Source organism: Diplodia corticola (assembly GCF_001883845.1).
Source record: "Diplodia corticola strain CBS 112549 chromosome Unknown scaffold44, whole genome shotgun sequence".
NCBI lineage: Eukaryota > Fungi > Ascomycota > Dothideomycetes > Botryosphaeriales > Botryosphaeriaceae > Diplodia > Diplodia corticola.
In genome coordinates this window covers 83,279-97,701 of record NW_017971523.1, presented here as the reverse complement: position 1 = coordinate 97,701, position 14,423 = coordinate 83,279, and the positions used below count along the sequence as shown (strand labels likewise).

General features: G+C 59.6%; 4 protein-coding genes across 4 annotated transcripts; 3 read left to right on the top strand and 1 right to left on the bottom strand.

The window, feature by feature from the left end:
• Positions 1-182: 182 nt before the first annotated feature.
• On the top strand, positions 183-3,083 carry BKCO1_4400027 (transcription regulator bdf1; the record flags this gene model as incomplete). Its single annotated transcript, XM_020276081.1, has 3 exons — positions 183-280; positions 388-2,668; positions 2,724-3,083. The coding sequence occupies 3 exons, from the start codon at positions 183-185 to the stop codon at positions 3,081-3,083; spliced, it is 2,739 nt and encodes a 912-aa protein (XP_020128076.1).
• A 1,085-nt stretch (positions 3,084-4,168) lies between these two features.
• BKCO1_4400026 (helicase 1-like protein) lies at positions 4,169-5,852 on the top strand (the record flags this gene model as incomplete). The annotated part of the gene is made up of 4 exons (XM_020276080.1): positions 4,169-4,318; positions 4,454-4,673; positions 4,785-5,332; positions 5,388-5,852. 4 exons carry the CDS (start codon positions 4,169-4,171, stop codon positions 5,850-5,852), a joined length of 1,383 nt encoding a protein of 460 aa, XP_020128077.1.
• Positions 5,853-8,579: 2,727 nt separating this feature from the next.
• Positions 8,580-10,536, top strand: BKCO1_4400025 (heterokaryon incompatibility protein; the record flags this gene model as incomplete). The annotated part of the gene is made up of 2 exons (XM_020276079.1): positions 8,580-9,326; positions 9,415-10,536. The coding sequence occupies 2 exons, from the start codon at positions 8,580-8,582 to the stop codon at positions 10,534-10,536; spliced, it is 1,869 nt and encodes a 622-aa protein (XP_020128074.1).
• Positions 10,537-10,618: 82 nt separating this feature from the next.
• Positions 10,619-14,399, bottom strand: BKCO1_4400024 (glycoside hydrolase family 31 protein; the record flags this gene model as incomplete). The annotated part of the gene is made up of 4 exons (XM_020276078.1): positions 10,619-11,963; positions 12,027-13,533; positions 13,604-14,025; positions 14,083-14,399. The coding sequence occupies 4 exons, from the start codon at positions 14,397-14,399 to the stop codon at positions 10,619-10,621; spliced, it is 3,591 nt and encodes a 1,196-aa protein (XP_020128075.1).
• Between the last annotated feature and the right edge of the window lie 24 nt (positions 14,400-14,423).

Below are 14,423 nucleotides of genomic sequence, written 5' to 3'. Positions count from 1 at the left end.
GCTCCGTCAACCACGCGTCACCGCCCTAGCGCGTCCTGACTTTTGCATCCACAACACCACCCCCCCGTCTCGCTTGTGCGCGCATTAATCCTGCAACGCGCTAGCTTCCACGCAACAGCCCTGTGGTGTCGGCGCGTCGTCGCGTAATCCACAGTGCTGCTGTCCGCCCCCACCTGCGTCGCATGGCCGTGATGACTTCGCCCGCAATGGACAAACCGTCCGTGGAGCCAAAACCCGTTCCATCTGCAGACGCGATGGCCTTGGATGCAAACATCAACGGGTGAGTCGCTCTTCCCTGCCTTCCTGCCTTGTCTGTCTTTTGGTTTCCGCTCCCGCCATCTTCAGATATTCTGGCGCATGTAGTTTATTGAACAAATCATTCTGCAGAAGCGCAAATGAGCATGACCCGCTATTTGATGAAGACCCCGCGCCTCACCACGTTGATATCCCTACGCCCGACGCCGATGCTCCGTCAGACGCCCTGCCAACCCCGGCCACCAACGGCGACGACACCGTGAACGGCGCCGACTCCCATCTCGACCAAGATCCCTTCGCCGACCCCATCACCGACGTCGACAGTGGCATCGCGCCCACCGCACCTTTCGTCTCCAACCTGTCGCCCGAGCAAACGTCACTTCCTGTCGCGCCCGAAAATCTCGCGCCCACTTCACTCCCGCCTGCAATCGAGCCTGCAACCTCGGACCTTCGCGAAGACTCCGCGTCGCTACCGCAAACATCCGCGCCTGCCATAAAGCCCGAAGGCGCGAACGACGCGTCTGAAGATCTTGCGGACCCAGTGCCGGCGCAACCCACCGCGTCGCCCGCAGGAGACAAGGAAGGCCAAGAAGACAAGATGGATGAGGGTGCCCAGGCGCAACCTGCGACGACTGACGCGTCCGCTCCTGCAGACGTGCAGAAATCGGATGAGCCCACCGATCCTGTCCCCCCTCCTCCACCTGCAGAGGACGCGCTGCAAACGCCCGCTGCTGCCACACAAGATCCGGCTGTCGCGCAAGATCCTACACCCGCGCAAGATCCTACCGCCACGAAAAGTCCTGCACCCGCCCCGGCGGCGACCCCTACCGCAGACCAAGAGATGACAGATGCGCCGTCAGCAAACAAAACTCGCCCCCGTGAGGACGAAGATGACGACGACGACGACGGTCCTTTGGCGAAGCGCGTGCGCACAGCAGACACGTCTATGGAGTCTGCCCCAGGCGGTGACGTGAAGCAAAAGCAGCAGCCAGCTCCGCCGGTTACCAATGGCGACGTGCGGGTTCCTCCGGCTTCAGACATCTCGGTGGCTCCCCCCGCGATCAGCAACGCGCCCGAAAAGAAGAAGTACGACTCGCAGACACTGACTCCGGCCCAACACAAGTTTCTAATGGATCGTCTACGTGGTGCGAAAAAGACTAAGCCCGCAGCACCTTTCCTGCAACCGGTGGATCCCGTCGCATTAAACATCCCTCATTACCCTCAGATCATCACCAAACCCATGGACTTGAGCACGCTAGAGACAAAGCACAAGGAAAAGCGGTACCAATCGGTGGATGCCTTTATGAGCGACTTCTACCTTATGATTGACAACTGTGTTACCTTCAACGGTCCTCAGCACCCCATTGCACAATCAGCTTGGAACTTACAGATGTGGTTTGAGCGTGGTATGCACTTGATTCCTGGGCGCGAGGCACATGTGGAAGTCCCCAAGAAGCCGAAGAAATCGGGCTCTGTGAAACCGCCACGCCGCGAGTCTCGTCCCAACATTCCGGTGCACTCCCCGACCAATTCTACATCCAACACCGCCACTTTCGCTCTTCAAGCCGATGGTACTCCTCTCATCCGGCGAGATTCGTCAACTGGTGACGGGCGCCCCAAGAGGGAGATTCATCGCCCGCCACCCAAGGACCTGCCCTACTCGAACCCTCGACCGAAGAACAAGAAGTCTCAGCTCGAGCTAAGATTCGCCGAGACGGTCATCAACGAGTTGATGAAGCGGGAACATCGGGACTTCTCATTCCCTTTTCTCCAGCCTGTAGACCCCGTTGCTCTGAACATCCCGCAATATCTGAAGATTATCAGGAAGCCGATGGACCTGGGCACTGTCGCGGGCCGATTCAAGCGCGGTGAATACACCAGCGCGAAAGACATCAAGGCCGATCTTGATCTCATCTTCACGAATTGTTACAAGTTCAATCCCGAGGGTGATGACGTGAACAAGATGGGCAAAATGCTCGAAGAGGTGTACAGAAAGGCATGGGACAAGAAGGCTGAATGGATGGAGGAGAACACGCCTGCATCAGAGCCGGCTTCTGCGTCAGAGGATGAGGATGAAGAGGATAGTGAAGAAGATGAAGATGAAGAGGAGATCAGGCGCAGGCAGGCCCAGATCGCTGAGCAGATCATGCTTTTGACACAGGAACAGCTGGCTCTCCAGGCCAAGAAGGGCAAGTCCCCCAAGGTAGCAGCCAAGAAGACGTCCAAGAAGGACAAGAGCCAGACCAAGTCGAAGAAGTCTTCGAAGCCCTCAGTCACGGCAAAGCCCAAGAAGAAGATGAGGCAGATCACCTTCGATGAAAAGCGGTTGATCTCCGAGACGATCAGCAACTTGGACGAAGTCCAGATGGCGAAGGCAGTCCAGATCATCCGGAATGGAGTGCCTGCTCTTCAAGTAAGAAATCTCCCCGCATTTTGCTTTCCCGCCAGTGATGCTAACTTAGCCGGAGGGTGTTAATGATGACGAGCTCGAGTTGGACATCGACACCATTCCCAACGATGTGCTGCATGATTTGCTCAAGTATATCAGGACGGTCAACCCTGCCGCAAGCACGGCTACAGCTGCCGTACCGACATTCGATGATGACTATGAGCCACCTTCGCGTAAGAACACTGCCACGCAGCCCAGAAAGAACAAGCCCATGGGCAAGCATGAGCAGGAACAGGCGATTGCAGAGATCAAGCAGCGCCTCCAGAACTTCAACAACCGTGGCTCCAGTTCGGACCAGTCACCAGAGCCCGTCCAGACAGCCCATAGGGACGAGTCGAGTGACGATGAGTCTAGTGCATCGGAGAGCGAAGAGGAGTAAGTCGGCCACGCATTGATGTGAAACGCCGCCGAATACCTCCTCGGGTGATTCGTTTGTACTGGCTCTGCGAACCGATTCCGTCGTCTGGGTCTTCGGCGGAGCTTTGCGATAGGAGGTGCCTTGGTGAAGCGCCGTCGAGTCCTCGTTCTCGTCGGCCTTCCGTGTACAACACCTTTTTCGCGCTTCCATCCCGATTGATTCCTTCTCTTCTTTTTTGCTTCTATTCTGTTCTTGTGCATAGGTCGAGCAGCCCCCTTGCTATTTTCCAGCCTGGGGTTGATGATGGATGACGTTTACGAGGTTGGTCAAGAAAAATTAAAAGTCGACTTTGTCATGGAGAGTGACGAGGGTGCGGCGAGAAGCTCTTTGGGTTTGGAATGAACAGGTTTGGGCGTCTTCGACGAGGCTCAGGTTGCGCTGATTCCGGCACACATTAGCAGTCTGTACAGTAGAGCGGGTATTCGGGCGATATCGCATTCATGGAATAGGCATGCTGGATTCGAGGACTGGCGCACACGGCGCGGGTGAGGTTGCAGACAGAACTGGTGCGAGGCAGGTGGGAAGTAGAAAATAGCAGTATGGCGATGAAGAAGAAGAAAAGAAGAAGAGTGGAACAGAGCCAAAGAAGCAAGAATCCCGCAAGCGTGTCGAGGGCGTGTCGTGCCTGCGTGACGGAGGTGGTCGGTATGAAAATTGACTGTGAAGCCGAGCAAAGAGCCGCGCCGCAGGGATAAAAAGCGGCAGCCGCAGAGCATGGCGGAGGCGTGCCAACCTTGGGAAGGGCAGAGGCGTGTGATTCGTCAGCGGGAGAGAGCCAGGAAAAGGCGGTCTTGGCGTGGGAAGGCAGCGGAGCGCGATCCGCGTCTTGGGCCCCAGCTTCAGCCGATTTTCTGAAGCTTCCCGGCCAGAGCCCGCGACACACACCAAAGACACCCCAGCTTCCGCCCGCCCTCTCTTTCCATCGCCCCAGCCTTCAATCCCACGTCGCGTTCGTTGACGGACCTCCGGAACCGAACATCGCACTTCCACGTAGCTGTCGCTCGACTCCGCTCGCGTCCGAGCACGTTACACATTCCGTTGTCGCAATGGCGCCCGTCCAGATCAGCGAGGTCAAGGGCAGCGGTCGCGAGAACCGCACCGCCGCACATTCGCACATCAGAGGCCTCGGCCTGCGCTCCGATGGCATGGCCGAGAAGGTCAGCGGCGGTTTCATCGGCCAGGCTGCCGCCCGAGAGGTAAAAACCACCCCCCACCAACATCACCGCTGGTCCACCCCCGGGGGAGCTTCAGCAGGCGCAATTCGGGACGGGTTGCGGGGAAAGTTGGACGTGCTCCTGGCAGCATGTTTGCTAACATGCTTTGTGCTGTAGGCGTGCGGCGTTGTCGTCGACTTGATCAAGGCGAAGAAGATGTCCGGAAGGGCCGTGCTGCTGGCCGGTGGACCGGGGACAGGCAAGACGGCGCTCGCGCTGGCCGTTGCGCACGAGCTGGGGACCAAGGTGCCGTTCTGCCCCATCGTCGGCAGCGAAATATACTCTGCGGAGGTCAAGAAGACGGAGGCGCTGATGGAGTGCTTCCGGAGAGCTATCGGTACGTGTTGCTGGATGCCCAGAAGGCTCCGGTCCTGCGACTGTTTGAGCGCCGGAGGGCGAACCTGGCGCGGCATATTTGGGCCAAGTTGCTAATGTGTGATTGGATCAGGTCTGCGCGTCCGCGAAACGAAGGAGGTGTACGAGGGCGAGGTTACGGAGCTCACGCCCGAGGAGGCTGAGAACCCGCTTGGCGGCTACGGCCGCACCATTTCGCACCTGATCATCGTGTTGAAGTCGGCGAAGGGTACGAAGAAGCTGCGCCTGGATCCGTCCATCTACGAAGCTATCCAGAAGGAGCGCGTGCGCCTGGGAGATGTCATCTACATCGAGGCCAACACCGGCGCCGTCAAGCGCGTCGGCCGCTCGGATGCCTATGCCACCGAGTTCGATCTCGAGGCGGAGGAGTACGTGCCCGTGCCCAAGGGCGATGTTCACAAGAAGAAGGAGGTTGTCCAGGATGTTACGCTGCATGACCTGGATATCGCGAACGCCAGGCCTCAGGGTGGCCAGGATATCATGAGCATGATGGGCCAATTGATGAAGCCGCGCAAGACCGAAATCACGGACAAGCTGCGGGCGGAGATCAACAAGGTTGTGAACAAATATATCGACCAGGGTGTGGCGGAGTTGGTGCCCGGTGTCTTGTTCATTGACGAGGTAAGTATCCATGGTTCCGCAGTGCCATGTACCGGAATTGACTTTTGTGGTCTAGGTCCACATGCTCGATCTCGAGACGTTCACCTTCCTCAACCGTGCCCTCGAATCTACCATCTCGCCCATTGTCATTCTTGCCTCCAACCGCGGCCTCTGCCCCGTCCGCGGCGCCGAGAACATCCTTCCTCCTTCTCCGCACGGCCTTCCCCCGGACCTCCTTGCTCGCCTGCTCATCATTCCCACGCACCAATACGGGCCCGATGAGGTCCGCCAGATCATTCGGGCTCGTGCACGTACCGAGAGCCTTAAGATCGACGAGGCGGCGCTTACCAAGGTCGGCGATCTTGGCGTGAAGGTCAGCCTGAGATACGCACTCCAGCTTCTCTCGCCCGCCCAAGTGCTGGCGAAGGTTGGTGGAAGGGGGGAGATTGGCATTGCAGACGTGGAAGAGTGCGAGGACTTGTTCCTGGATGCAGGCAGGAGTGCGCACGGCGTGACCCAGATAAGCGGCTTTATCGCTTAGAGCAATCATGAAGGCTATGGGTGTTCTAGACGTGATGAATAGGTCAACCATTTCGTCGACGGAGTTGAGTGGAGTGGGTCATAATGCATGTAAGAGTACCCCTTTTTGCTGAAGATCGGAGGTGCGTGGCATGAAAAGCTGGGTCAGGCGTTTTAAGTTTTCTTTTATTTGTAATGTCGAGAAGAATGGAAGACATCACCTCGAAATGCCATTTCCTTCTAACGTGATGTTAAGATCCAAAGCGGAGATGCTTCGTAACTGTTCCTCTGGGGTTTGAGAACGTTGTCGGTAAGGAGAAGAACTGATCCAGCAAAGCCACAGAAGTGCCATCTACCACTATGGTCTTGTCGGACTCGTAGGTTTTGGCAACCTGCAGCTTCCTTGACCAACATCGAGAATAATACTGTAAATCGTAGTGGGATGGGCAGTGTACCACAGCCACATGCAAGCCTGATTGTCAGCCTTGCATGTAGACACGTACCCGTTTAGTGAGCAGCAGCCAATCCCATGCAATTACGCCTGATGGCTGGTGTGGAGGTAGCTGAATATGCAACTAGACTCCATCTCTATCGGCACGCGTGTCTGGCATACGAAGCCCTTGCATTTTCACGGTATCACCGCTTGTGCTCGGGGCTGAGGGAAAAGGATTACGACTCCTTGAGCACTAGTTTTCTTACTACTTTTCATAATCCCGGTGATTCCAACGCTACAGCCAATGTTCGGAAGAAGTTATGCAAAGCATCGAATCAGGGCACGATGTAAATCGACTATCACTGGTTGATGACTGTAGCATGATAGCAGTGGCGGTAAGCATCCCGAGCTCCACCCCGTCAGTTGGCCAAACCACATTTTGGGCACTGTCTTGGACTGGTCTTAGCTCAGCCCATTGGACCTTCCTCGTCAGCTGCGTGCCGTCTGTCTTATTCGCCAGCTTTCTGCAGCAGAAAGAAGAAAGAAAAGAGGCCCGCTCATCAATCCAAATGGTTTCAAAGACTGATTGGTGAGTGGACGTTGAAGCGATAACAACACAGATCAAGCCGGAAAAGAAGGAGAAGCAAAGAACCGTGGGGTTCGTGCGGGGAGAGAAGCTACAGGAACCCGAGGAGGCGGTGAATAGCGAAGAACAGAGCTGGGCGGAAGCGAAAACGGAAGCGAAGAGGCTTGTCGTCGACGCAACGAGATGGAAGGAAGCAGCCCTCGACGCAATCCTGCTGACGGGGACCCCGAGTCTACTTTTAGACTGCTCGTGAAATCCTTCGTCGTGGGCTTGGGCATTTACCTTGGTTGTGTTGGGGTTTAGCATCTGGACCAGCCGCAGTCAGTGACGAATCAAACGCGGTTTTCATCGTCTCAGTGATGGTTACAATGTCCCACCGGGGGCTAAGGAGCTTGAGATGGCCCAGGAAGGGGGGGAAAAGACGCGGCTGGCGATGATGGCGCTTCACATCTCGGGAGTGGTCAAGCACGAATGCCGAAGCAGGGCTTGATTGATGAGGGAATGGCTTATTAGTGCCTCGGCGCAAGCCCAGGCCGAGCAGTGCACGGTAGCCCTATAGATGGTCCTGAAGGGGTTCCAGAAGGCGCGCCGCAACAGGGGTGCATGGAGCTGAGACGATCGGACCCAGAGATGAGGAAAACGCCGCGCAATGGACCCACTTGGCCGGAGAGCTTGCGATTGGCTCCAAATCTAGTCCGGACGTCCAGGGACTTGACTTGTGAGCAGGCAGTCTGCCGCGGCAACGGCGCGTCGACTGCCAGCCCGACTCGGTCGTTCTGAGGGCTGGCGAGGCGGTGAGGGGCAAACAGAGCGCACTGGCGGCCGCTGGCTGCAGCAGATGGAAAACGGTTATAGACGCAGTGGTTGGTGATGATTAGTGATTACCTAGCGCGCGCACGGCTTAGCAGGCACGGCTGGAGAAGAAGCAGGTGGGGTTGCGAAACCGAGCACCAGGTGGTCGGTTTGCACGAACACGTTGCAGGCCGCCACTTCCTTCGCTACGCGGTGGGCGAGTGCGGTTGTGCGATCCTCCCGAGCCACATGACCGTGCCTTGACTGCCGCGCAGCTCGCTCTCGCGTTCGCTTTGCAACCCTCTCTGCTCTGGTCTCCAGACAACGGACCGTGACACTGGTACAGCATCCACCAACAGACCACCACAACGCGACCGCTCGCTTTACACCGCCCCGCCGCCCCGGCACCGCCCCGCCTTGCGCCCGCCTTGCGCCCGCCCTCGGACGGCCGGCGTTGTGACGTCCTGCCCGTCGTGCAGCGCGCGTTCCCGGCGAGAAGAATGAGACGCGTGGAATTGCCCGGCGGGAATGCACGCGGAAGCTCCCGCGGGCACATTGCCAAGCGCTGGTGGGCTGGTGGGCCGGTGGGCTGGCGTATATAAGGATGCGTGGTACCTGATCCGTCTAGGGGCCAGGAAATCACCCGGCGCGCCCTGGGGTCCCTGGGGTCAACAACATCCAGGCGGGCTGGAGCCTGGCGGCGGCTGAAGCTTACCCCACCCCTCTGACTTGCCCAAACCAGCCGATCCGAGGTGATTGAACCTGCAGCTCTCAGACCTGCCTTGGCCCTGCCGACCGCCCACTCGGCGCGCCGCTTTTCAGCCTCACGCCGGCTATAAGACTGCGGCAACCCGGCCGTGCAGAACCGGCAAATCCTTTCGGCCCTCACCTTGCTCCGTCCATTGCCAGCGCCTTCTGTTTTTCCCTTCAGCGACATGATGATACCCGTATACCAGCTGCCCGTTCCCGTTTCCTCCACCTTTCAGCACAGGCCGCTCACCGACCCAAGACACATCCGCCTTCTCCGCCTGCATCCCGGCCACTTCGCCCTGAGAAAAGACGCCCCGTGGCTCATCGAGTACGAGATTGTGCATGTCAGCCTGGACGCCGCGCCCGCCTTCGAGGCTGTCTCGTACGTGTGGGGCAGCTCGGCCAAGTCACACATGGTCCGCATCCTCCCCACCAACCGGACCCTGGCCATCACCGAAGCCTTGATCCAGGTGCTGGCCCACCTCAACAAAAGCTCCACTACCGGATATCTCTGGATCGACCAATTGTGCATCAACCAGGACGACGAGCTGGAGCGCAACCACCAGGTGTCCATGATGGGAGACATCTACAGCAAAGCCAAGAGAACCCTCGTGTGGCTCGGAGAGCCCGATGCACATTCCAACCTTGTCGTGGGCACCTTGGACATTGTCGGCGATCGCTCAAAGGACTTTGCCTTCCGCCGGAGCCGGAAAGAAGCTGCACTCCAGGGAAAGAAGGATGTCGCCCAACTGCGTATGCATCTCCAGCATGCGCTCAACCGCCCTTGCTCCGTGCACTCGGCCGCCAAAGGCGATATGATGGACATGGATGACCAGGACGGATCGATGGGTGAAGAAGACCCTTGTCATCAGTGCTTTGAGGAGGCCGCTACGGACAGGGTCAAGGCAGCCTGTGGAGTAATGAGTCGGCCCTGGGTGAGTGTCCCCCGGCCCGCTTCATACACAATGGCTGACGTACTAATCTGGAAGACGTTTCAAGTTCAACAGATGCTGGATTGTGCAGGAAGTTCTGTTGGCCAAAGAGGTCTACATGATGATCGGAGACACCAAGCTATCACCTTGTGATTTTCACCGCGCCATTCACGCAAATCTCCAGGCTCCCAAAAGCATCTTTGGCAAAGTCGAGTACAACATGGACGAAGCGCCCGGCCTGCGTCCGCTCAGCTTTCTCACATACTTCTGGGACTCGTTGGACAATAACGACATTCCCATATTCTCCTGCATCCTGGACGACCTTCGAGATGGTATTGCCAGCGGGTACTTCAAGGCCTCGAATCCAAGGGACGTCGTATACGCCTTTTTAGGCCTTCATCCCCGAGCAACCCAACTCATCGCTCCACATTACTCATGGTCTGTGCAAGACGTATACGTCGACGCGGCCATGGCAGTAGTCGAAGAAACTGGCAATCTCGACCTTCTCGGAATCTGCGATTCCTTCTACCTTAAAGAGACGACCAACGGTCTCCCTTCATGGGTCCCGGACTGGTCCCGAGCCAGCCTTGCCAGCTCCTTGTTTGGTCCCGGTCGGGAGAGGGGTTTTTGTGCATCCGGCGCTCTGAAGCACGCTGTCCAGCCAGGACCCCGATCCCGATCCCTCTTCGTCATGGGCATACTCATTGACCGCATCACCGCCATCCATCCTCAGCAATATCCGCGGGAAAGGCCCGGCTACATGATGCACAACGCAGATGATGGCGGGAGGAGAGATTCTCAAGCACCCGACTACTTGGAGCTAGGGAAGACGGCTGAGGAGCTGACAAGAGCGCGGTCACCACAGTTTGCGCCCGTCACAATGGGAAGAATTCTGAATCTGTTACTCTTGAAGGAACAAAGGCTTTCGGACGATTGCCAGTACACATGGCGGGACAGGGAAGAAATTCTGTATTACGCAGCGGGCAGACAGGTTGCCCAGGGTGCCGGTGACCCTTTGGCGTTGGTGCCGTCGCCTTCTGCCGTCGGAGATGTGATCTGGCTCTTAAAAGGCTGTCCGACACCAGTGGTGCTCCGCCCGGCAGCGAGTGGAAGTGGCGCATATTATCTGGTAGGCGCGTGCTACTACGAGGGCGCCATGCACGGCCAACATGCCCACCTTCTCGGAAACGCTTGCAGCATTCAATTGATCTGAGAACAAAAGGGGTCCACCTTGAGTCTTGTTATTGCAAAAAAATTTGTGCTTTCAATTACCTGCTAGATCAGCGCTGCCACTACTATACCCCTCCGTAACTCACCTCGATGGTCGTCTGCGCAGCAGCGTCCACAGGCACCCACACGATCGTCGCCCTCCTCGCCTCATCGACCTCGACCTGCCGCGCGGTGCCCCCCTCTTCCTCCCCCACGACCTCGACGCACACATGCTCCATCCTCGTCCCGTCCTCGTGCCATATCACAACCCTGTACCGCGGCCCCACGTCCCTCTTCACCTTCTCGTCGCCGTACCGCTCCTCCTCCGGCACCTGCAGCAGCCGCGTCCCCGCATCCCACCCCGTCGACACGGTAATCGTCCGCCTCTGCCGAACCGTGCTCACGGCGGCGGCACCGTCGGCGGTACCGTTGTCATTGTCGTCGTCGTCGTCCGTAATCCGCTGCGTCACGTCCACCCGACGGAAGTTGCTCCTCGCCTCCACGTCGTCGTTGTGGCCGTGCTGCGCGCGGTGGTGGTGGTGGTGGTGGTGGTGATGGTGATGACTCGACGGCCGCACGGCGAGGTGGCGCGGCAGCGTCGCCAGGTACGTCCCGTCGGGCGCGCTGTCGCGCGAGACGCCGTCGTCGAGGTACATTTTGTACGTGTACTGGCCTTTGCCGTTGGCGACGGTGGTGTTGTCGTTGGCTCGACCGGGATAGACGTTGATGGTGACGGGGTTCGCCGGCTGTTGTTGCTGCTGCTCTCGCGTGCGGTCGGGGACGGATTGGCGGACTTGGATCTGGGGGATGATGGCGCCCTCACGGACGTACATGGGGCAGATGAAGGGCAGCTGGCGCTCGTCGGCGCTGATGCGGCAGTCGTAGTCGACGTGCGTGCCGCCCGCGACCTTGGGCTGCAGCGGCTCGCCGATGCTGCTGCTGCTGCTGCTGCCGCCGTCGTCGCCGTCGCCGTACGGGCGGAGGTTCATCGGATACCAAGAGTTCGTCGAGGGGAGGTATATCTCGCGGCGCGAGCGGCCGCCCGGCTCCTCGCGGTGCAGCAAAGGGGCGACGAGGACGTCGTTGCCGGCCAGGTACTGGGTCTCGGCGAAGCGCTCGTTCTCGGCGAGCAGCGAGGCGTCGCCGGCGGCGTCGGTGGTGACGACGGCGCGCGCGATGGGCAGGCCGGTGATGGTGCTCTCGAACATGGCGTCGTACAGCAGCTGCAGCAGGCTGTACCGCAGCCGCACCACGTACCGGCACGCGGGGAGGACGGCCGCGAACGCGCGCCTCTGCCCTTCCGGGATGCGGGCTTCGTGCTCGCGGTAGTACTCTGCGTATCGGTACGGTTCCTGGAAGAGCTTCTTGTCCGCGTCTCGCACGAGGCTGGGGTTGTCCTCGAAAGGCTCGTGCCTTCCGCTGTAGTGGTTTCTGCGAGGAGCGTGGTCAGTGATCAGCGGGCTTTGTGTGTATGTGTATGCATATATGGCCTACCGGAACCAGGGGAGGAGACTGTTTGCGCAGTACCAGCGGATCAGCAGCTCCGGGTCGGCGAAGTCGGACTCGCCGTACGCGAGCTCAAACCCTCCCACGTCGGCGCCCGCCACGGTCATGCCGGACATGCCCAGCGACAGGACCTGGACGACGGAGACGCGCAGGAACTCCCAGGTGGAGGCGTTGTCGCCGGTCCACAGGCCGGCGTAGCGCTGGGCGCCGGCGAAGCTGCCCCGGCCGATGATGAAGTTGCGCTTCCCCCGGCGCGCGTCCAGCCGCTTCAGCCCGTTGAACGTGGCCTTGTGCAGGTTGAGGCTGTACAGCGACCACAGCTCCATGGCCGTCTTCATGCAGGCCACGCCGTCGTCGTCCTTTGGAACAGTATTGCTCCCCTCGTCGTCGTCGTCGTCGCCCACGCCAGCGCCGCCACCTTCCCGCCCCGCCGCCGCCGCCGCCGCCACGCTGCTCCTCCGCCGCCTGATATTCTGCTTCTGCTCGCCCGGCCGGGCGTCGGCGTCGAGCAGCAGCCTGAACGGCCACGACTTCATGTCGCCGTACGCCTCGCCCATGCACGGCGACGTCATGTCCTGCCACACGAACTCGAGCCCGGCGTCGAACAGGGCCGCGTACTGCCGCCCCCACCACTCGCGCGTGCGCCGCGCGTTGAGGTTCGGATAGTGGCCCGGCGCGCCCTGGCCCTCGCCGTACGACACGCCGCCGTGGAACGGCACGCCGGCGTTGAAGTGCGCCGCGAAGCTGTAGCCGTCCGGGTACGGCCGCGGGCCGCCGCTGGGGGCGTCGTCGTTCGGGTCCGTGAAGTACAGGTCCGCGTTGCCGTACTGCTGGTACCGCTGGTCGCGGCAGGTCGGCGCCGCGGGGTCGAGCAGCCGCCGGTCGAGCACGAAGTGGCCGCCCGCGAGGCCCGAGTTCAGGGCCGCGTACTCGTCGTCGGGCGTGCAGCGGACGACGGGCGTGATGTTGGTGCTGCAGCGCACGCCGTGCGCGCGCAGCTCGGCGAACATGCGCTCCGGCGCGGGGAAGCGGGCGCGGTCGATGGTGAAGGTGCGGTAGCCGCGCTGCAGGTCGACGTCGATGTGCATGCCGTCGAGGGGGAAGCCGTGCTCGCGGTACCGGCGCGCCGCCTCCTCGACCTTCCACTGGCGGTCGTAGCCGTAGCAGCCCTGGTGGTGGCCGAGCACGTACCGCGGCATCAGCCGGGGCTTGCCGACGAGCGAGCCGTACAGCCGCGTGATGTCGGGCGTGGTGTTGCCGGCCAGGAAGAGGGCCTGGAAGCCGTCGAACCGGGTGCCGATGCGGAACGCGCGCCCGTCCGTCTTGCCGATGTCGAGGCAGACGTGCGAGTAGTTGTCCACGAAGCTCGCCACCTGCGACGCGTAGCCCGGGTGCCGGTTGATTTCTATCCAGAACGGCTCCGAGTGGTACAGCGGCTCCGCGGCCTCTTCCGGGCCTTTGGCGTAGATGTTGTTGTAGCGCATGTTGTCGAAATCTGACGACACACCCCCCGTGTTAGCGACGACTCGTCATATGATATGATGCTCCGTGATGTGGCATCTCACTGAAGTAGTTCATGTAGACTTTGTCCTTGAATAGCTTGCCCCCACCCTGCCCCCCAAAGCCCATGTACTTTGCCTGCGGGTGCTTTTCCACGGACAAGATCGTCGCGCGCTCGTCGTATTTCAATGGGTTCTCGGTGGTCTGCCAGATGATGGCCCTCCCGGAATGTCCAGGGATATCCACCGGGATCCTCGGGGGTCCAGTAATCGAAGCGGCTTTGATGGTCCGGACTGCTGTGATCTGAAAAGGGCTCCGTTGGATCCACAGTTCGACGACAGGCAGGCGTTTCCCTTTCAGCACCACCACGGATCGGAGGATGAAGTGGTTGACGTGGGTGGGATCGAACTCGACGTCCCAGATGATGTCCTCGGCGGCATCCAAGACTCGGATCGTCTTGGACAGCCTGTCCTCGAGCATCGTCCGCCTGCAACCGTTAAATATTTTTGGGCTGCGTGTTTCCAGTCTGACGAGCTGAACTCACGTGTTCCAGTCCGTGAAGCTCGATCCTTGCGTGCAACCGGGGTTGAACTGGATTTTCCACACGAGAGGGCGGATGAAGTGAACAAGCAACACGGCATCGCTGTTCAACCGGAAAATGCGGCCGTGAGAACTGATTGAGTTTCTTGTTTTCTCTTCCGTGAGTTGGTCTTCGGGCCTGTATGCAACCGAAGTAGGTTGGCGTTTTGCTGCAAACTTCTCAAAGAAGTCTTCTGCGGGTACGAAGCGATATGGATCGCTGTGTTTGGGGTGCGTTGCATCTGCCGTGTGCTGCGTCTTGTCTCGGCCGTCCCACGGCATTGTGCTGGTTGGAGTAAAAGACGC